Raw genomic sequence first — 23,223 nt, 5'->3', positions numbered from 1 at the left:
CATTGAGCCACCCAGGGCTGGTGAGGGAAGGGCCCTCCATGTCCAGGCCACAAAGATTCCACCCAGCTGGCTTCCTCTGTGTCCCTCTGCCCATATGATCACCATCCCTTTCGTCCCCACACCCCAGCTCCCCATCTCCATCTAGAATGACTGATCACACATAGTCAGGCTGCCTTGTTTCTTCTGCAGGTGCAACCTACCCCCCATCTCTGAGAAGTACACCATGGATGTAGGGGTGAAGACGGACGTGGTCACCGTGAACCCCAGCATCATCACAGAGAGGTCAGTGGCCCTCTTTCTATACTTGTGTGTCCAGTATGGTAGCCAGTGGCCCCTGGGTACTGAAAGGTAGCTATCTAGATTGAGATGCGCCATCTGCAAATGCAAAACACACATTCGATTTAAAAGACAATATGGAAAAGAGGATGGGCCATACCTCATTAAGTTTTTATATTGATTACATGTTGAAATGATAGTGTTTGGGGTATGTCAGGTTAAATAAAACAGATTGTCAAAATTAATTTCACCCACTTATTTTCTATTAATTTAAGTGTGCTTGCCAGAACATTTAAAATTATACTTGTGGCCTGCGTTGTATTTCTTTTAGACAATACTGGTCTAGACTATCTTCACCTAGAGATGGACCAGAGAGCTTTCCAGTGTGTGACGGGGTCAGGCAGCCCCCTACACAGCATGTCCCGTCGGCACTGGGGAGAAGCCTCATGCAAAGATCTCAGCCCCACTCCCAGCTCCCCTCTTTCCTGGGGTCTATCTAGGAGGCCTCGGGGAAGGGGGTTGATGTGTTAAAACCGCATCCTGGGCATGGTCTCACCTCCAGGTCAGATGCTGGGTAAGAGGAGGGGGAGCTGGTAGATGGGGTCAGAGCCCAGGAACATTTACAGAGTAGGCAGAATGAGGGGCATTCAGAGAGGTGTGAGATGAGCCAACCCGGAGGTCTGGTTAATGTAAAGAGAAAGGTGAGTGAGGGGCTGCAGGAAGTTAGTTGGTGTCCTTCATTGGGGATCTTGGGGACGGCAGTGCAGGTGAGTGTCCTGGGGGCTCTAGGAAAAGCTTCCACTCCCTCATCGTTTCCCCTCTGGGCCCGCGGGGACTCTCTCATCCATCTGGGTTAGGTATCGCACTCCCGCCGCAGCCACACGCTAGCTCTTTGTCCCTTTGGGTCTAGATCGCCCTCTCCTGCACCCACTTACAGAAATATTACTGGCCTGGGGAAGGCGGACATTCCAGGGGCTGAGTGACTGAGATGAAAGGCGGGGGGGTGGCCTTGAGAGTCCCCTACGTCCTTGGAAAAGACCTCAGGGTCAGGGGTGGGGAAGCCAGGGCCCCGGGGCGCCCTCTCACCCTGCGCCCCCCGCCAGGTTCCACAAGCTGGAGAAGTGGCGGCGGCCCTTCTACCGCGTGCTGCAGGTGTACGAGAATGCGTCGGTGCTGCTGCCCGCCTTCTACAACACGCGCAACACCGACGTGTCCATCCGCGTCAAGTACGTGCTGGACGACTTCGAGTCGCCGCAGGCCGTCTACTACTTCCACCCGCAGTACCTGGTCAACGTGTCGCGCTACTGGCTCAGCCTGGGGGTGCGCGCCAAGCGCATCAGCACCGGCCTCATCCTGGCCACCGCGGCGCTCGAGCTCTGCGAGGAGGTGCACCTGTTCGGCTTCTGGGCCTTCCCCATGAACCCCTCGGGGCTCTACATCACCCACCACTACTACGACAACGTGAAGCCCCGCCCGGGCTTCCACGCCATGCCCTCCGAGATCTTCAACTTCCTGCACCTGCACAGCCGCGGCATCCTGCGTGTGCACACGGGCACCTGCAGCTGCTGCTGAGGGCGCCGCAGGCTGCCCGCCCGCCCGGCAAACGGAACCTCGCTCCTCCTCGCCCACCTGCCCGCAGGGCCGGGCCAGGGCCTGGGCCTGGCGCTAAGGCTGGCGCCTCCCCGGACACTCAGCTTCGGGCCTGGCTTCGGGCGGGGAGGCAGGGATGGGGGCAGAGTGGAGCCAGCTCCTTGCTGAGCGGCCGCCCTGCTGGTGGGTAGCACGTTCCTGGGCCGCACCTCGAGATCGGGCCCTGGGGATTGCAAGTGAATCAAGCACACTGACGCTCAGTTTTGGCATCTGAGTGAACACAAACTGTAGTGGCCTCTTTGCAGTTAAAGGAAGGCGCTACGCAGAACGGAAAAGAGAACAGATGTGTGAGCACGGTTAAGATTTAATCCAGACTTTGGGGTTCCTGAGTCTTCTGCCATGAATTGCTGTCTTGAACCTCAGAGCCAGCCCAGCAGTCAGACCTTCCCCTGAGGACAGTGGCTCAGAGAAGTCCGGGAACTTTCGACCAAGGCTCCATCAACCCACTGAGTCCATTAAGTGATGCTGTGAGATCTGATATAAAGCCTGCGTGTTAGGACGTTCGCTGAGACCCCATCAGCCGAGGAGAGCCCCGCCCTTTCAAACACATCCACACACACATATGCGCACACACACGTCTTGGGGCCTCCAGGTTCAATCCTGCGTTTGAGCTTTTGGTGAGAAGGAAATAAACCAGACCAGCCATTTGCACTAAGATTTTCAAGCCAGTGTTACCGACTCAGTAAGTGCTTAGCGACTTGCTTCCTCTTCCGTCTCCTTATTTTCAGCTCTGTTCTAACCAGGAGTTATTTATAAGAGCCGTCCCTCTGTGTGTTCCTGAATACCGCAGAATCCTGCTGTATCGTGTTCCTGAATTGGAACCTTAAGACTCCGGATTGGAAAGCGCTGATGTGTGACTGGCAAGCTTGGCGGATGAAGGTGAGCCCTGGCCTCCGACACCAGCATCACTGAGGTTCTGCCGGAAAGGAGGGACTTCCCAGCCTGGTGGCCTTCACACGCATGGACCCACGGGGCCTGAGCTTTGGGAAGTTAGCTGTGCCTGGGCTGAAGGGGGTTCACGTGTCATTTCATGTCCCTTTGCTTCCCCTGTGGAATATCCACCAGGGATGTGGCTGTGCCTCATACACACCGTTGGTGAACTGCCTTAGAACTTAGCTTTGTGGAATCGTACATCGTTAATACTGGGGTGTCTCAGCCTCCCTCCTCCCTCCCACTTCTCTCTCCCTCCCTTCCTCCTTTCTCCCTTCCCTCCCATAAACATTTCCAGGAACCTTTTCTGCTCTGGTTTGGGGCTGGGCTTGGGAAGATCTGATGACAGATAAAGGCAGTATCTCTGTCTTCTGAGAGTGGAGGGCAGACTGTAGACAAATTCTGGCCCCGCGTGCTGGGTTCTCTGAGAGAAGGAGGAGGAGGGGCTGAGAGAGCCCAGCAGGGAGTGGGACCTTTCGTCTGATCACCTCATTTTACAGGCAGAGCAACAGGCTCAGCCAGCGAGAGACAGAGGAGGGCACAAGCCCTGTCTGGGGCCTCCCGGCTCCCCACCCAGGGCAAAACCCCTTCATCTTGCTTGTGTGTCCTGTTGGCGGGCCATTATGGAACGAGAGCTCCATGCACAGCACTGTCCTAGGTACTGACCTTGGTTCTGAGCTCTGGTCCCGACCAGGGAAACCTTGGGCTGCTCTGAGCCTGTCTGTTCGTCTGCAAAGCAAGGAAGTAGCCAGTGAGACAAAGAGGGCCCAAGGGCTCGGCGAACCGGGAGACACTACCAAGGACAGGGCATGGTTATGCTTTCTTGGGCTCTGCCTGTTTCTCCCAAGGAAGGAACGTCTGGGAAGGATTCCAGTTAACTGAGGTTTCCCACCACTTGTTTGTGGTTAATTGAGCCTGGTTCTTGAAACTACAGATTTTCAGAACTGGAAGGTTCTTAAACACCATTTTGTCTTCCTTAAGAAAACAGGCTGAGAACAGGGAGTGACCTGGATCAAGTCGTGCCAGGGGCTCTACTGAGTGCCTGCTGTGGACAGAACCCTCTACCGGCAGCCCTCTGGGTAAAGTTTATGTTCCAGATGGGGCTGTGTTTGGGGGCAAGAGCCTCAGTGAGCCAGACACCAGACACCTGTAGCCGACGGTGTGGTGGGCTGGTGTCTGCCCCAGACAGGGCCCTCGTGGGGGCTGGGAGGGGGGGTTAACCATCCACCCTATGTAAGCGTTGGAATCCTGGTTTACAGTCCTATTTCAGCCTGTGGGTCTTAGGGCAAGTCCCTCCCTCTCCTTTAGGGTCTCAGTTTCCTCATCTCTACAACTAGAGGTTTAGAAAAGATCCCTAGGATCTCTGCAATCTCTAATTTTATTATTTTTGGAACTATTAATGATGTATGGAATTAAGCCATAAATAACGTCTGTTGCTATAATAGCTAAGATTTACCGCGCGCTCATTCAGTGTCAGGCCCTCCACTGGGGACTTCCGTGGCACTGTCTTCTGTGATCATCACAAAACCCCTTGGGTAAGAAGGCTCCATTGGGCATGTGGGGAGACTGAGGCTCAGAGCGTTTCAGTGGCTTGCCCACAATCAGGCACCCAGCGAGGGAAACCACACCCAGGTCTGTAGACTCACAAAGCCTGTGCTCCAAATTTCTTTCTTAGCCGCTTCCAGCCAGTGTCACCAGGGCTAGGCCAGTGGGAACCTGACTGAGAAGCCACCTCAGGGTGGTGCCGGGCCCTGCTCTAGGGACAGTGCTCTGGGAGGCTGTCAAGGGTCCCGGGGGTAGTCTCTGCTTGTAGGTATTCCCCTACCCACCCAGCCCTGCCCCTGGCAGCAGCACTAACCCACTCTGAGTGCAGCGTATAGAGGGGAGCTGAGACTGTCTACCCATTTCACAGAAAGTGTACATGTTACATGATGGCATGTTGAGGGGCTTGCCCAAGGCCACATGGCCACCCAGGGGCTCAACAGGTACTCGGTCTCCTGACTTCCAGGCCACACTCTTTCTCCTGCAGCCAGTGTTTGTGGGAAAAGCAGATTTTCTGAGGCTCAGAGAGACCTGGGCATTGACTCCGGAAGCCACGCCATGTTTCTCGCAGTCCTGTCCGCATCCCACCGTGCAGTGCAGTCGACCAGTTAAACTCTTACATAAGGGAAATTGATTCCCCAAAACAAAACAACCATTGTGTCTTCCTTTGTACTATACCCACTGCTCTAGGCTTGAAAGGCAGCAAAACGAGGAAACAATTCGATGCTTAGCCAAGCAGAAAGGAAGGTGGCTGAAGGTCAGATGTGGCCTCTGAGACCGTTTCAGCAGTGCTGCTGCGGCAGCTCTGCCCACTGCAGAGAGCAGAGAGCAGAGAGCCCATCCATCGCCCTTGACTCTGTGAGTGTGGGGAGGAGGCAGGGGCAGGGCTTGCTGACAACTGAGAGAGAGCACGGAGCTGGCTTCAGCCAGGCATTCAGTAAATCGTTACTGAGCACTTGTTTTTTTGCTAGCTGCCGTTGAACTAGTGATCTGCAGGTTGTAGCCCTGGCCCTCCTGGAGCTTCCGGTCTGGTGGGCGTGTCCAGGTGCTGAACTGAGTCCCCCAAGCACAGATAGGAGCTGAGCTGAGCTGAGTGCTGGCAAGTCTGGGCTCAGGGATAGTCACCACGAGAGGAACAAGTTCAGCCCTGAATTCAGAAGGTTGGCAGAAGGACTGTAATTGCCAAAGCAGTGGTTCTATCTCAGGCTTCATCCTTAACATCCATGTGACACGTGACGGGAGTGGCCTCACTGATCTTTTGAGTCCTCCTTTCCATTTTTTTTTTTTTTTTTTGGTAACAAACCACTTACCCCCCTCCGCCCGACTCTCCTCCCCTCTCTCTGAATGCTCCTGCTCAGGCTCCTCTGTTGATTCATCTGTGAAGCTTCCTCAGGGTTCTCTTCTCTCACTAGGAGCGTTCCTGCAGAAATTGCATCTGTTCGTAGCCTCAAGTCTCTCCCGTTCTTGCATCTTACACCCCTTACCTGGAGGCCAGTCTCCCTTGAAGCATCAGAAACACGCTCACCATGGCCACATCAACATCATACCTGCTCAGCATCTCAAACCTCGACATGCCCTCAACTGGTACAGTGAAAAGGACAGTCTGGGCTCAAAGTCACACCCCCCCCCACTTACTAGTGACCTCAGGGGGAGCTGCCAAAGCCCCTGGAGGATCTGATTCATCATCTGAGGTCGAACCTGGTCACCAGCCTCACCAGCTGTGGAACAGGGCTGCACAATGCCTAGCACGGTGCTGGCACAAATTAGACACCTCTTGTCTTTCCTGGTCAACCCTGGGAACGGCTCTACTGCGTCACTGACCTCTCAGCCCCAAACCTGGGTCACCCTTGGCTCTTCCTTCTTCACCTTCTGTGATTATTTGCTCACCAAATCTTCAAGCTCAACTCATAAATATCCCTTGAGTTCATTCCCTACCTATATTCCCTCTGCCACTGCCCAAACTTGGGCCTTTCTGACTGATCATTCTGTTCCAGATAATTACCTTCTGGAAATGCCTCTGGTAGAGCCTGCTGCCTTTTTTATACCATGTAGTCCAGATTCCATACCCAGTTGTGCAGGGCATGTCCCAGGCTGGCTCATTCACCCTCCCAGAGACCCTCCTGCCACCACTGTCCCCCAGTACTCCTCCAGGCACTGTGCCTTTGCACAAGCTGTTGGAAATGCCTGGAATGGGCCCACATGCTCACCTCCTCCCTCCGCTTTGCCCCACTGCTTTTGCAGACGTCAGCTTATGGTCCCCGCCTCTTCCCCTTTGTGGGCTGGGTACTCCCTCCATTGTGCCTCTGCAGCAGCCGTCACTAACCTCCGTTAGAACATCCTCACAGCACACTGCATGGCTGCCCCTGTGCCCTTGGCTGAGTCTGTCCTTTCCCCAAGGGAAGGCACTGCCTCTGGCTCATGCTGGCGTCCCCAGCATCAGCACAGAGCCACGTGTTAACCATAGCAGTGGGGTCTCTGGTTGGCTGGTGGGTTCCGGTGGTTTGGGAGACCCCAGTAAGAACCTAACAACCTGGGGTAATTGTCAGTTTAAGAACATCCTCCTTTGATGGTGTTTTTGCCTGGTACCTTCTGTGTGGGAAGCACTGAGCTTCACAAAGCTGCCCCCACCTGCCTTGGGGAGCTTGGGCCGCAGGAGCCTGAAATGTCCCTGTTGCGATGGTTGCCGGCCCCAACCCCCAGTCTCTGCTACCTTCTTTTTGTTCCCTCCCTTTGTAATCTTCTTGCTCATCTGCTTCTTGCCTGCTAACCAACTCTTTCTCTCTAGTTTAAACAAAAGAGAGAAAGATATGGTCTTTTTTCCCTTCCCTCCCTCAAAACCATGGAGGTTTGTCAGGATCATAGGTCGCTGTGCTGAGGTGCAGGCTGGGTAGCAGCGTTGGAGGGACTGGCCAATAATGTGTCAAGAAGGAGTAGAAAGTGCTTTATTTATTGGCTTGGAAACAGATGCGCTGAGCTTTGCAAAATGTCTTCTGATGCCCACTGGAAGGAAGTCCAGGCGCTTGGGGGTCTCCCTGGGGGGAAGGAATGGTGCTACTCTGAGTTCAGTGCACCCCCTGGCCTCTCTGCCTGCAGCCAGGGCACCCCTCCAGGAGGAGGCTGGTGTGGGTTATGGCCAGGAGAGGCCAGGCCCCTGGTGTGCCGATGCCCACGGTGTGCCCTTTCCTGTTCTTTGGAGGGCTGATCAAGCCAGGCCAGTCTATGGAGGTAGATTAGATCCTATAAGGCACCCGGATAAAGCAGTGTGTTCTCCAAAGGGCAGACTGTAGATCACCTATACCAGAATTTCCTGAGTGCTTGTTAAAACCCAGCCTCTGGCCTAGGAACCTGGGGGAGGAGTGGTGATACCGGGCAGTCAGCATTGTAACATCTCCAGGTGGTCTCGGAGCCCACATCTGCTGGATACCCGGGCTCTGCACTGCCTGTGGGTCAGCGGCACCACCAGGTGAGTGATGATGTCCGGCTGGAAAATCAGCCTGGAGTCTTCAGTGATGAAACAGCAAAAAACAAGACTCTGGCACGCAACCCAATTTCTGCATTTTCAAGAAATATGAGTATAAAATATAATCTGCTGTTAAATTAGCAACAAAAATTAACTGCTCAAGAATCTATAACCTTTAGGAAATCTGTTTTGGCCTTGACACGGTCAGAGATTTCTTTTTTTTTCCTCTGTTTTTTTAATTGTGGCAAAATATATATGTAAAATGTACCATCTTAACTATTTTTAAGTGTACAGTTCAGTAGTGTTAGGTACATTCACATTGCTGTGCAGTCCATCTCCAGAATGCTTTTTTCAGTTGCAAAACTAAAACTCTTTACCCATTAAAGGATAAGTCCCCCCCTCCCCCTCCCCCAGCTCCTGGCATTCTGTCTCTGTGGATTTGGCCCCTCTACATGCCTCATATGAGTGGAATCATAGCTTCTGTCTTTTTGTGGACTGGTTTATTTCCTATAGAATCACTTAGGTATAAGCTGTTCTTAAATGACGTTAATTGTTTTCGGGGTCCCCACACTAGGACTCTGATTTTAATTTTTGCCCAGAGCTGTTGTCCCGGGCCCTCGGTTGGTCCCTGGCTTCTGGTGACGTCAGCACATTTGCTGAGGGTCAGAGCAGACCTGGTATTGCTTTGCTCAGTTTGACTCAGCTGTCCTGGCCAGCCAGGGTCCTGAGAGGCAACAGCCTTGCTCATCTTCAATAAGTCTTCAGTTATTTCCCCTGCATAATCTCTTCTGTGAACCTTCTTTTTTGAGAAAGAATGAGGACCCATTACTGTGACTTAGATCTTGGCACAAAAGCCAGAAATCAGTGACTGTCTCTCTTTCCAGTAGGGGGATGGTTCCCTTGGCAACCAAGTAACTCATTTCCTTCAACTAAAAGACTTACTCAGCTTTGGGGTAAAAAGTTTTATTTCCAGTAGAACTGTAGTTCTCAACTTTGTACGCGCATTGGCTTCACCTGGGGATCTTTATAAAGGTCCCAGAGAATCTGATTCACTTGGCCTGGGAATGGGACCCCATATTTTTTAAAAAATCTCAAGTGACTCGCACAGTGCTGGAGGCTGATTGCCCTGAGGTGGGGCGTCTGCCTTAACTGTACAGTGGCGTCATGTGAGGAACTTTTAAGAACTGTTCGTGCCTGGACTCCATCCCTGGATGTTCTGACCCAGTTAGCCTGAGGTGTGATCTGCGTATGAGGGCTTTTCACACCTTCCAGATGGTTCTGCCACGAGGCTGAGGTTGAGAACCGCTCCTCTAGGTCAGCAACCCTCAAACTTGAACCTGCGTCAGTAGTCACATGGGGAGCTCATTGGTCCCTGGGCCCCTCCCCGGAGTCTGAGTTGGTGACCCTGGCGTGGAGCCTCCTCTCCAGCTCCCAGGTCACGCTGATGCTGGACCCAGGACGACCCTCCCGCTGCTCTCCGTGATCTTGCAACTAGCTCAGCCCTGCTCTGCTGCATTTGTTTCCGGGTTAGGGGTTGAGAGCATCTGGTTCAGGATTGAGACTTTTTTAAAGGGACCCAACAGCTCTTTTCCTGAACATTTTAAACATTTAAATAAACACTATGGACATCTTTAAAGCAAAGTTACCTAGGTTTCTTCTCCCAGGGTTAGGAGGTTCAGAGTGTGCCCAAACTGAGAATTCACCTGCTCCTGGGATTAGGATGCATTTTGGGATGAGAGCTAAGGGGCTGGGAGTCTGTGGAGCTTGGGACCAGCCTGTGACCAGGTGAGGGTGGCCCTGTGACCGGTGCAGGCGTGTGATCAGAGCGCCACACTGTTCTCTAACATAGGGAGTTCCCGGCCCTCTGTGGTGGGGAGGCAGGGAGCTGGACTCTGCCCACCCCATCACACCCGTGGAACACAAACAAGGGAGGCAGTGATGAGGAACCGGCCCATAGAAATGGGCTGACGTGACCCAAGGGTGTTCACACCCCACTGCATTATGCTCTTCCTTCCTGTCCCACTTGCTGTTGGAAAAGGCTCAAGTTGAAACGAACTAGCCAGTGCCTGGACCCTGCTTCAGTCTCTTCTGCCTCTAATTGGAGGCAAATCCCCTGCCCCTTACTTCTGAAGATGTCCTCAGCAGGGTGGTCCCCGTGGCAGCTCACAACTCCGCATGCTGCCGCCACAAAGTTTATGAGAGCACTTGAACATCCCGAGAATTTGTTAAAGGAGAAAATAGTCACTGTTTTGCTGAAACAAGGTCAAATCACACCCCACTCCCCAGGGCCACTTACCCAGCAAATTCGCTCAGCCCCAGGGAGCTGGGGACCCAGGTGAAGGGAAATTGATTTTGAGCCCCTGAAATAATGCTATTAAGCTCTCTATCAAAGATCAAACATTTTGCTAACAGCAAATCCCTCATGGCATTCACTTTAATTTTAAATTCAATTCTAGTGAACTTGATTCTGGTTTCTAATAATAAAGCAAATTAAGAGAAATGATAACAGGTGCTAGACAGAGCAAGATGTGGCAGCTAATAGACTAATATTAACGGCATTCAAAAGACCAAAACTGTACGTCTCAGAAAATACCAAGTGATCTGAGGCTATTTAGTGGAGGGGCAAATATGTAGTAACAACCCCAAGGGCAACAAAACATTTCAGGTCAGCCTGTCTTACGGCGTCCACAACCACACACAGGTACGAAACTGTTCAAACAGCGTTCAGTCTGCTGTGCTCAGCAGGGCAGAGAAGCATTTTATCTACTTTGGAAATATTTCCATCCCCAAACACCTAAAAGACATTCACAGAAATCTTGGTGCTTAAAGGATTAGCCCTCAGTTATCTCGAAGTTCAAGTATGTGAACTAGTTCATTATCTGATAATACAGGATTCATGAGATGGGTAAACTCACTTTTAGACTTAGTTTCCATCTGACATTTGCTGCCCCTCCCTTGAGGAAAAACGATGAGAGGAGGGGGAGGGGCACCCCTTCCACCTTCCCACCTTAAAGGGGACATGCAGCGTGGTCGGTGGTGGGGGGTGCCTTTTTCCCGCACCTCTGTCTTCACCTGCGGTGTCTTTATTGCATGGGGGAGGGGGGCTCAGGATCTCAGCTGGGGTCGGGGCAGGCTCTGCCATGACTCAGGCCTGGATTTATTTGTGAATTTAAGAATATGATTATTTTTCATATTCTTTTGAAAGTGAACACTTCTACTTTCTAAACACCTTCACCATCCACTTTCTTACCAGCCCTCACTGCAGTCCTAGGGGGAGGGGGAGGCAGAGAGTGGCATCACGACTGGACTGAGGCCCAGGAAGATGACAGGCGTGCCCTGGGTCACACGGATTGGTGGTGGAGCCCTGGTTGGTGTCCAAGCTCCCCCAGGGTGTCCGAGCTCCCCCGGGTTGGGGTGGGTGGCTGTGTCTTGCTCTCATCCCTGAGGCCCTCCTGTTTTCTTCTCTCTAGTTTGTCAGGCTGGCTGGAGTCTGGTTCAGGCCTGGGCCTTACCCCTGGCCACACGCCCTGCCCAGAGTCTGTGTGGTTGGCCCTTTTTGGTGTTCGTTCCCTTCTGGGAGCCCAGAGCCAGAGCAGTAGGGGCTGTGCCTTGTGGGGTGGGAGGGTGGCAGATAAACTTGGCAGAGGGTCACCCAAGACCACAGGCCTACTAAGCAAAGCAGGAGTGGGGAAGGGGTTGGTGGCAGACTCAGCAGTGCAGCCCCCAGTGCTGTGGCCATTTGGGGGAAACTGGTGGGGTCCCAAGTGACAGCTCCTGCCCGCCTTCCTGCGCCTTCTCCAGCAGGACCCTCGGCCCCCACTGTGGCTGGCTTCTGAGCAAGCCCCTCTTCCCAAGGTCTGGGGGGCAGCTGGTCTCCCCGTGCTCTGCACACATCTTTTAGGGATGCAGCATAGTCTTGGTGGCCTGCAAATTGCCTTTCTGGACCCAACTGACCTCCCTTCAGAAAGCCATAACTCTCCTTCAAGTCCGTATGTTCGAACTGTGAAATATATGCAAATGTGTATGTGTTTTTTAAGCTAACACTTTTAACTCAAGGAGGATACAATGGGTTGTTCAGTGTTACCACTTGGAATCAACCCCCTGCCACTTTGCTCCCAAAATGAAGCCAGGACAATGGGCGTCCGCAGGGGAGCTGTGGAAACCCTGGCCCTGTAGCCACGTGCTCACTGCCCTGCGCCTGCGCGTGGCTTCAGCCACGGCTTGGTGTCAGTTTCCAGGAGCCCACATGCAGGCAGCTGAGAGGCCTCCTGTGTGTGAGGACAAAGTGGCCACGTGGACGTGACCTCCATGGGCTTCTCAGCCCCATCCCTCCCTTGCTTTCCCCTCCCAAGAGCCATATCTGCACTGTGCTCGGCGGAGCCTTTCCCATTGGACAAGAGTTGGGAGACTGTGATGTCGTTTGCTGGAATGGAGAGAAAGTCGGTCTGGGCATGGAGATGGAGCATCGCTTAAAAAAAAATCCCTCTCTTGCTCTGATTGATTTACTCCCTCCATTTGCCCTGGAGAGAAATGCTCTGTGCCCTTCCAAAGCTTCGGGGAGTGGGGCTGCAGTGGCCATCTTATTTTCATGCAAATTTTGTTCAGGAACGGGGTTCACGCAAACTCCTGCAGCATAATTCTAGCTTGTGTGTGGCTGTCCTTGAGTGTTCCTGAAGTGGTGACTGTAACTTACGCCTAAGAACATAATCAGGGTAATTTGTATCTGTCACTGTGTTCGAGAAGCACTCAATTTCTACCCAATAAAACCAGTCAAATTGTTCATCTGGCAAAGACTCTGGTTGTGGCCATGTGTGCGTGTGTGCGTTTGGGGACAGGGCTGGGCCAGGGTGGTGCAGCACAGCTCAGTGTGGGGAGCCTGCCAGCCCTTGTGAGGAAGGCGTGGCTGCCTGGGGCCTGTCTTTGGGCAGCATTGGCCTGTCTGTGTCTGGCAGGAGTAAAAATCTAAGCCCAGCAGTGGGTGGGCTCACAGGAAGGGCTCAAGACAGGATCCAGACCAAGTCGGGTCAAGTGCTGAATTGACAGCATACAGGGGCCAGGAGGAGACGGAGAGGGGACTGACGGCTTCCACGGAGGGTCCCTGAGGGCTGGAGGGCTGGAGCAGGTGGGGTCTGAGATGTGCTCACACCAGGAAGCAGACCCATCAGCTACATAGACCTGCCTCTCTTTAAACAAACTAGCTCTGTCAAGGTCTGGAGTCACAGCAAAGGAATCTGAGCATTAATTTTGCTCTTATTTAAGTAAAAAGGTTTTTTAATGCCAATCTCCGTAAGGGTGTTTAAAATAGGATTATTTTAAACAATTAAAAAAAAAATTCATGCACCAACCGCCTGGTTGGGTCTGGCCTGCCCCATGAGATGTAGATAAGACTGTGTGGATTCCCCAAATCAGCATTTTGGGGGCACCCAAAGCCTTCCCCACAATTTCTGCCATCTTCCAGAGGCTGGCATTTTCATTATCCCCCTGGTCAGACTTCTGAGTTTCTGAGCATGTTTCTGTTTTATGTCCCTTAGCCACCGGGTTAGATGCAGACCTTCCCTTGATTTCAGTGATCATATAATGCGTTCTGGAGCGAGGTGGGAGGAGATGAGAAGGGAATGGAAAACACTTCCACACAACCTTAAATGTCGTGTTAATGTCCTCTGGCTAACCCACTGGCCGGCCTCCCAGTGGGGACACTTCATGTGTCCCCAGCCCACCTCCTGCTCTTATGTCCCCAACTCCGTCTCAGTGGTGACCACACTTCTGCCATTTTCTCTTTGGAGCTGTTTAAGCGGTCTCTGCGTGCGGGGTCTCCGGCTGAGCCTGGGTCCCAGCTCACCTTTCACCTAACAAGGATTTCCAGGCCAGCTGAAAGCCAAACCTTTCTCATTACTGTTGTAAAATGCCAACCACTTAAGCAAGCAACTATGTCATGTAAGGATACTGTTCAAGGATTAACCCTGAGACCTGGACACTGGACTCTAGGCTATCATGGTAAGGGGAAGAGTGGAGGGTCAGGGAAATAGGACTTCAATACATGTTTTTGAATGAATGAATGAATGAATGAATGAACCAATGAGCTGGGGGACAGGAGTTGAATGGAGTTCATTCATTGATTTAATAAACACTTAAATGCGTGCTGTTTGTCACTTCATTGATTTATTCAAACAAGTATTTCTTGAGCCCCTACTTGGAGCCAGGCTGATAGAGGGTTTGGGAATACAAAGATGAGCAAATGCCCATGCCAGCTCTGCTTTTATGGGACATAGAGTCTGGTTAGAGAAATAGAGGAAATAAAAAAACTTCGCTGTTCAATGTTTAATTATAGACTCTGCTTCAAAGGAGCATACAGGGCTGCAAGAGGGTCAGCAAACCTCCCAGACCTGAGATTAAGCACAAAGAGGGCTCCCTGAGAAGAGGCCATTGAGATGGTGGGTGAGGAGGGTCAACCAGGTGAAAGGTGAATGTCAAGCTGTGGGGGAAGCAAGTTCAGGTAGAGGGTGGGGAGAGAGCTTGGGACCCTGGAGGAAGGCTTTTGCCAAGGAAGGGAGGAGGAACATGCTGGGGGATGAGTCTGGAGGGCTGGATTACCTGTGGGGAAGAAGTGGGCTATGTGGATGATTTTTGATTTTGATTCTAGAAGAATCAAGCAGTCCTTGAACGGTTTTAAGGAAGAAGAGGACATGGTCAGCTTTACATGGAAAAGATTCCTGAGAGGTGCATCTAAGCTAGCAGGTAGGAAGACCCTGAGCTCACCTCCCCCAACAGGCACAAAATTACAACAATTTACAGAGCAACTATCTATGAGTGTGACCAGAAGACCAGCAGAAAAAATTTTCTACAGCTAAAATACAAAGACGGAACAATGAGGTGAGGAGGAGGGGGCAGAGAGGAGGTGCACCCACCCTGGGTGGGTGACCCACAAACTGGGGGGACGATAATCACAATTGCTAAGCTTCTCCCCAGGGAGCGAGGGGTCCAAGTTTCACACCAGGCTCCCCAGCCCAATCCTGCACTGGGGAGATAAGCCCCCAGAACATCTGGCTTTGAAGGCCAATGGGGCTTGCAGGTGGGAGAGCCAGAAGGCTGTAGGAAACAGAGACTCCACTCTCAAAGGGCACACACAGAATCTCACATAATCTGAGTCCCAGGACAGAGGCAGTAATTTGACAGGAGATGGTCAGACCCACTTGCTGATCTTAGAAAGCATCCCGGACAGGAAGGAGGCAACTTGGACTCCCCCAGGGGAAGGAGATGGTTGCAGCAGCCACTTTGGGGAGCTCGTTCCACTGTGAAAACACTGGTGCTGGCAAGTTCCACTGTGGAGTCCTGCCTCTAGCCTATAAGAGCTGGGAACTTACCAGTGGGGACATGGTTCCACCCGCCAATGGGCTGGCAACAACCCCAAGATTTAAACAAACAAACAAAACCCACCCTATTTAAAAACTGGGCTGAGGATCTGAATAGCTGTTTTCCCAAAGAAGACATACAGGTGGCTAACATATACATGAAAAGATGTGCAACATCACTAATCAACAGGGAAATGCAAATCAAAACCACTGTGAGATATCACTCACTCTGGTCAGCTTGGTATCATCTAGAAAAGCAACAAATAAGAAGCTTTGATGAAGATGTGGAGAAAAGAGTGCCCCCGTGCACTGCTGGGGGGGGGGGGGTATTGTAAATTGGTGCAGCCACTATGGGGAAACAGATGGAGTTTCCTCAAAAAAAAAAAAAAAAAAAAAAGAAAACTTGAACTTCCATATGATCCAAGAGTTCTGAATATTTATCAGAAGAAAACCAAACCACTAATTCAAAAAGATACATGCACTTGTATGTTTATTGCAGCATTATTTACAATATCTTAGATATGGAAACAACTTAAGGGTAGGTGAATGGACAAAGAAGATTATAGACATGGATATAAATATATAATGGAATACTACTCAGCCATGAAAAATAAAAATCTTGCCATTTGTGGCAGCATGGATGGATCTAGAGGGTATTATGCTAAGTGAAATAAGTCAGTCAGATAAAGACAAATACTGCATGATCTCACTTATACATGGAATCTAAAACAAAACAAAACAAAATGAAAACAGACTCAGAGATACAGAGAACATACAGGTGATGCCAGAAGGGAGGGGTACAGGGTGGACAAAATAGGTGAAAGGGACGAAGAGGGATAAACCTCCAGTTACATAATAAATAAGTCATGGGGTGTAATATACAGCATAAGGAATTTGGTCAATAATATTGTGATAACTTTGTAGGGGGACAGATGGTTGCTAGACTTATCATGGTGATCATTTCAAAATGTATGCCAATGTCAGATCACTACGTAATATACCCAAAACTAACGAAATAAGCGCAGCTATATGTCAATTAAAAATGCATTTGAAGAAAAGGGAAAAAAAAAGGAAATTGCCCCCTTCTGTGATGTGGAGCATGGAATTGCTGGGGACCAGTTAGGAGACTAACTGATGGTGACGAGGTCTGGGATGGAGCAAAGGGACAGAGCTGAGGGCTCCCAATGAGATAAACAGAACAAGCAGGCCACAAACAGGCCACGGAACAGGTTCCGGGATGTGTTGGATGGGGGTGGGGGCGGGGACGGGAGCCGTCAGGAGTGGCAGTTCCGCAGCAGAGACACAGAAGGCTAAGACACCAGCCCCCCCTGAGGACGGGCGTGCTCGGTGGAGGAGTGAGATCAGCCAGAGAGACAAAATACTCACATTGGAAATTTCAGCCGAGGCACTGACCCACAGTGGACACCATGTATGCTAGACCATGCACACAATTTTTAGACAAATTAACTCAAAGCTGGTTAAACTGTTCTTGGGCCCTTTGTGCAGATGGAAGATTCTAAAAGAGGTGGCAGAGAGTTGACAGGCTAGTCAGTTTTTGAGAAGGATTTCCAGTGTAGAGACTGTGAGCCCCACTCTCAAGGTAGAGGAGTGGGGCGGGAGCTCAGTGTTACCACTTAACTCCAGGCTTGGGGAGGCAGACTTCCAAGGGACCACCTGGAGAGCACGTGATGGACACCCTGCAGCTGGGGTACGGAGCACTGGAGCCCCACTCTTATGGGCGCTGGCGGAGGTACAGTGGCCCAAGACATCAGAGTCCGCTGAGTCGGGGAAGTTCTGATACAGCCCAGGCAGGGATGTGTGGAAGAGAGGTCATCCAGGGGTCATTTAAAAAGGGATTTCTGTGAAAGACGGTGGCCCGCCAGGGTGAGGGGACCAGGGCAGTGGGAGGCTGTGGGGTGCACTGCTGGGGCAGAAGCTGAGGCGGAATTAAGAACTGTCCATCCTAAGGGGGGTGCATTTGCCACTTAGAGCAACCTGATGGTGACCAGAAAAGTCAGGGCTCTGTGCAAGACTTTATCTAGCGTCCAGGGAAGGATGGTTCTTACCACACAAAAATAAAGGTGTTTTGTCATCGCCACGTCGATGCACCAGGTAGGAAGTCACTACAAGGCATGAGCTGTGTGCCACACTGAGATGCGAGCAAAGGGGAGGACCAGTGACCAGATATTGTTTTACTGGCCCTTGCCCGTCAGAGGAGGGGCCAGAGCATCACAGACAGAAGGATTAGAATAAGACAGTCATAAGGAATGGGTTTGGTGAGTGTGGTCGGGTGCGGTGGGGTGGGGTGCAGGGGACTGGGGCCGGGCTGGAGTAGTAGAAGCGTCAGATTTGGGGGGCCTGGTAAATAAAGCTAACAAATTGGTACTTTGTTTCTAGGAGATGGGGCAACCAGGGAATAATGTGATCACATGAGTTTTCTGAAAAAGTGGTCTGGCAGGAGGACAGTGAGGATGATGGAGATTCGCTGGGCACCTGGCAAGGGCACTTGGTCCCAGGGAGAGAGGAGGAAGGTGGGGATTAAGAAGGTGGCGCTGGGGACAGAGAGGAAGGGTCTAAGGGTTTTTGCCTTTGACAGTGTGTAGGGGGGTGTGCTTTTTGATCCAGACTGGAAGAGGAGTGGGTGGAGCCAGCATGGCTGCAGAATGGGGAGGGAGAAGGGGGAAGGATGGGGAAGTGAGAGCCTGGGGGCCTTGAGGGGGGACCAGGATTGCATTCTAAGGGCATGGGAAGCCATCAGAGCATATATATAGGGGAACGACCCGATCTGATTTATTTTTAAGTAAAATCCCTCCGGCTGCTCTGAGCAGAGTGGATTGGGGAAGGGGGATGGGGGCAGAAGTGGTTGAAGCCATGCTTTTTCTAATATCCCAGGAAGCAGGGACAAGGTTTGCCTAAAATGTCTGCGGGAACTAGCATCTCAGTGAAACAGGAAAACCTCCAGCCTCACATCACTGCATCGCTCCCCTCTGCTCCCAGAATAGGACGTGGTTCATTTTGAGATAGCAGACCAGCTGGTACCTTGAGTGAGAACTTAGGGACATGTGGTGGGCGGGGAGCCACAGGCAGGAGCCAGAGATGCTGCGACTTGCTCTTAGGGTCTTTGCCCTTGTCTATGCTCTCCACGCACCCCCAACACACACCTGTAACTCACTCACTCACCAGTTCTTGAGAGTCACATTCACACTCTGGCAGGCACTGGGGATACACAGGACGTACTGGGGAGGAGCTGCAGTCTGGAGGAAGAGAGACGTGATGGGGCAGACCGAGTTTTTGCCCTCCTTCTTCACCCCCTCGCTGTGTCCACATCCTTTGCGATGTAACTTTACAGTCCTTGACTCTGGGCTCAGACGTGTGTTGCTTCGCTTGGCCGAGGATGTCAGCAGGTATGATACAAGTAAAGGCCTCAAGTGTGCCTGCATTGTCTAGGTCGCCCTTTGGCCAGGACCATGAGAAGAGCTTTCCCCGGGCAGCTGCCGCACCTTCTGCCTGGCCCCAGATGAATCCACGTAACGCAGGCCTGCCCCGGCCACGTCCAGCTGGTCCTGTGGCTTCATCCAGAGCTGCTGTTGAGCCCAGGGTAGGTGAGTCACCCCAGCGGAGCCCCAGACACATGTGAATAACGCTTCTGCCACTGAGGTTTTGGTGGCCGTTTGTTATGTCGCAAGAGCTGGCAGAAATGCACACTACAGCTCCAGTGTCAGAGGGGACTAAGGCTCGCAGAAGAAAAGCATGTTTAAAAAACAGACCTTCTGCAGTTTAACTGCAGTGTGGGCTTCCTAAGGGAGACCTCCAGTGTCAGCTCCAGGAGCTGGAATTGGAGTCAGGGGCATGTGTTGTTCTTTTGGCAACCCAGCACCTGAATGCCCTCCTCAAGTTTGAGAAGAGAACAGCTCCCGATGGAAGCGTTGAAAATGCCAAATCCTCACTTTCCCAGCCTCCTTTTTGGCAAGATGTGGGCACATGACTCAGGCTCAGCCAATCAGACACATAAACCCCAGACTCTGAATTAATACAAAGCCACAGAGTCCCCTCTGGTCCAGCACTGGTGGCAGCGGGGTCCTTACCCAACCCCACAACCTCAGGCATCTTCCCAGGGTGCAGCCCCTGGGAAATCCTGAAACCGTTCTTCTCCTCATTAACTTTTAAATAAATATTTTTTCTACTTAAACTAGCCAGTGTTAGTTTCTGTTGCTTGCAGTCCTGAATTCTGGCTGACAAAATCTGGCTGCCGTGAGGTGTAAATGAAGGTTTTTGAACTGGAGAATGACATGACCAAGGGCAACTTTTAGGAGCATTGATACAGCTGCAGGGGGTGTGTACTTGAAGGGGGAGGGCACTGGGGCAATGAGATCATTTCGCGTGTGAGTGTGTGAGAGCACGTGTGTGCAGGCATGTATTTGTGCACATGTGCCAATGGTCAGTGGAATAAACAGGCTTCTCCTTTAATCAGAAGATTAAGGTGCCAATAGTTACCCTGTCTGCCCTTTGTGTCAGGTTTAGTGTGCGTGAGTACACGACAGAGTTCAGAGCCCCATGCTAAGTCCAGACTGGAGGAAGTGGCTGACACTGACCATGGCTCTGCCCGGGATGAGAAGTGGGTCTGCAAATCATGCCCTGAGCTCCTTTTCCCAGCCAATCACGTGCAGGGTCCTCCCACCAAAGAGCCTCAGTTGGGGTGGGGATGGGGTCAGTAGCCAGGACTGCACCAGGGGCCTGGCCCAGAGAAGCTGTCACCGCGGAAGGACAGCAGATGGGGCAGGCCAGGGAGAGCCAGGAGCCTGAGGCCAAGCGCTGCCCCTCATCCCCCGCTACAATCAGCCCCCTCCCACTTCTAGAACGTCACGTACGTGTAATCAGACAGCATGTTGCTTTTTCTGATGGGTTTTTTTTTTCACTCTGAATGACGCTTTCAAGACCCTCCGTGTTGTGTCATGTGCCACCTCTTCTTTCTTTTTTGACTGAGTCGCCTTGGCCAGTCAGCGGGCATCTGAGTTGTTTCTAGTTTTTGGCTATTATGAGTAAAGCTTCTAGGAACATTCGAATGCTGCTTCTCTGCAGACATATATTTTCACTTCTCTTAGGTAAATACCCAGGAGTGGAACTTCTAGGTTGTGTGGTAGGTGTCTGGTTAGCTTTATAAGAAGGAGCCAAACTTTTCTGCAAGGTGGTGGTCCCAGTTTACACCGCCACCAGCAGCGTGAGAGCTCTAGTTGCTCCGTGTGCCCATCAACGCTCCATATTATTTCCGACTCTGCTCTCTTACCCATTGTGTTCTGATGCCAGGGTATTCTCTAAAAAATTTTGATTTCAATTTTCTGAAAAAAAATTCCAATAAACACATTGTTTTTTCTCTGAATAGGCTCTCATATAAAATGATCACTTTATTTCATTTTTTTCTCTGAATAGATCCTCATGCAAAACAATATGTCCCTAGTAATTAAGGTCTCCCTCCTCCTAAAGAACTCAGTGTATTACAAAGGGCCAGCAGACCATGAAAAAATGCTCAATATTGCTACTTATCAGAGAAATGCAAATCAAAACTACAATGAGATATCACCTCACACCAGTCAGAATGGCCATCATTAAAAGACCACAAACAATAAATGCTGGAAAGGGTGTGGGAAAAAGGAACCCTCCCACACTGCTGGTGAGAATGTAGTTTGGTGCAGCCATTATGGAAAACAGTATGGAGATTCCTCAATAGACTGAAAATAATTACTATATGATCCAGCAATCCCGCACCTGGGCATATATCTGGAGGGAACTATAATTCGAAAAGATACATGCACCCCAGTGTTCATAGCAGCACTATTTACAACAGCCAAGACATGGAAACAACCTAAATGTCCATTGACAGATGACTGGATAAAGATGAGGTATATTTATACAATGGAATACTACTCAGCCATAAAAAGAATAAAATAATGCCATTTACAGCAACATGGATGGAGCTGGAGATCGTCATTCTGAAAGTGAAGTAAGCCAGAAAGAGAAAAAAAAATGCCATATGAGATCACTCATATGTGGAATCTAAAAAAAAAAATAAAAAGACAAACAAATTTGTTTACAAAACAGAAACAAACTCACAGACATAGAAAACAAACATATGGTTACCAGGGGGAAAAAAGGGTGAGAAGGGATAAATTGAGAGTTCGAGATTTGCACATACTAACCACTATATATAAAATAGATAAACAAGTTTCTTCTGTACAGCACAGAGAGCTATATTCAATCTTGTAGTAACCTACAATGAAGAATATGAAAATGAATATATGTATGTACATGTATGACTGAAACATTATGCGTGTACACCAGAAATAGACACAACATTGTAAACTGACTATACTTCAATTTAAAAAATAATAAATGTTAAAAGTAAAAAAAACCCCAACTCAATATAAAATTAACAACAGAGATCCAACCACAGGGTGCCAGCAGGGGGCGCGCGTCTCCCGCACTTAGACTCTGTTCCTAGTCTTCACTCAGACTTTGAGGGGACGCTTTGAGCTGTCCCTCAGCAGAACAGGGGAGGAGATGAAGTTGATCTTTAGAGCCAGAGATGCCTTCCCCTGGTAGGGACTCGGTGGCTTCAAGAAACAAAGCTGCCTCAGGCTCTGGGGAGGGATGTGAGTGCTGACCGCTGCTCAGACCTCCTGGCACCTGGGAGCTTTGAAAACTCCCGCTGCCCTGGCTTCACCCCAGACTGAGTGAATCAGGATCTGTGGGAGAACCCAGGCATCAGCATTTAAAACCTCTCCAGGCGACCCCAGTATGCAGCCAGGGCTGTGCACCCCTGGGATGGAAGGTTGTTAAGCCGCCCCCCTAGCCCAGGTGAGCTGATCAAGTGAGTGAGTTCACTATGGCTCCACATTTCAGCACATATAAAACCCCTGGGAAGAGAAGGTGTCGTTGAAATTTAGATCCCCGGCTTCACCGTCAGAGATTTTGATTCAGTGGTTCCGGGTAAGGGACCAGAAATTGGCATTTTGTTGAGTTCTTCCGCAGAGTCTAATCCGTGTGGTCCTGGAATCCCACTTGAGGAAACATTGACCTTGACAGAGAGCATCTGGGAGGGTAGGAGACCCGGAACAGAGAAGCGGAGGTGGTGCCTGGGCGTCCTGGGTGCTGGGACTAAGGGCGCAGCTCTGGACAGAGGTGATGAGACACGGAGGTGAACAGGGAGGAACTGGTGAAAGTCTTGTGGCTGCTGCGGACCAGACCCGTCCTCCTCTCCGAATCCAGCTTCAGGCTGGAGGCCCAGGCATGGCAGGTGGACGCTCTCCTGCCCTCCTCTTTGTCCCCAGTGGTCTGGGGACAGAGCTCCCTGTCTGGTCTGGGTTTTGCAGCAGAGCCTAGAGCTGGCCCATCGTGGTGACCACTAGCTGGTGACCTGTCATGGTTCCTCCACCGTCCACCTGCACCTGCCTTTCAGTGTCCTAGAATGTCCCAGCTACCTGCGGGAGTCTGTTAGGTCCAAACCCACAGAGGCCGCTGGAGCGCCCCCTGCTGTAGGCAGACAAGCAGTGCCATCCAGCCCTCAGATCTTTCGTGACACTGTCCCCCGGGCAGTCCTCACTCTCCCGTCCTGGACTGAGATGAAACCTGCCTTTCTGTAATCACCACCTGTGGTTGTAAGTCTGCCCTTTCAGCCTCGATCTAGACAGCCATTTGCATCTGTGGACCCTTGAAACGTCCTCTTCTCCGGGCCACATGTGCTCAGAATGGTGTTGGTTCTGGAACACTGATTTTACCAATATATCATTTAAAATGTGTCTTCTTTTCAGCCCATTCTGTTTTTCTAGTAGCCACTTTCTAGATCTGCCTGCAATTTGTTCATTCCTGCACCCATCCATTCACGGAGCGGATGCACATGGAGGCCACCGTGTGCCATGCGTATTGTAGCTACTGGGAGTTGAACAGTGGACAAGGGAGCATGACCGCTGCCCCCACAGAGCTCATGGCTGAGAGGTGGGGGAGGGGCGACAAGGCCTAGGA

The 23,223-nt window shown here is 51.1% G+C and overlaps 1 protein-coding gene across 7 annotated transcripts in view; it reads left to right on the top strand.

Annotated features, from left to right (window-relative positions):
• Positions 1-19,352, top strand: part of ST8SIA5 (ST8 alpha-N-acetyl-neuraminide alpha-2,8-sialyltransferase 5) — a 68,837-nt gene extending 49,485 nt beyond the window's left edge. For 5 of the 7 annotated variants that reach the window (XM_031441980.2, XM_031441979.2, XM_031441978.2 and 2 more), the window contains 2 exons: positions 190-282; positions 1,380-12,638. In XM_031441980.2, the coding sequence (XP_031297840.1) occupies positions 190-282; positions 1,380-1,848 (562 nt within the window). In that variant the 3' untranslated portion in view covers positions 1,849-12,638. Of the gene's footprint in view, positions 1-189; positions 283-1,379; positions 12,639-14,498; positions 15,540-18,654 lie in introns of those variants that run through there. The other 2 variants (XM_064480320.1, XM_064480319.1) reach the window with 2 other exon arrangements.
• The last annotated feature ends 3,871 nt before the right edge of the window (positions 19,353-23,223 follow it).

The sequence above is a fragment of the Camelus dromedarius genome, chromosome 28 (assembly GCF_036321535.1).
Source record: "Camelus dromedarius isolate mCamDro1 chromosome 28, mCamDro1.pat, whole genome shotgun sequence".
NCBI lineage: Eukaryota > Metazoa > Chordata > Mammalia > Artiodactyla > Camelidae > Camelus > Camelus dromedarius.
Note: the sequence above shows the minus strand (reverse complement) of the source record. Positions and strands in the feature narration are given on the sequence as shown.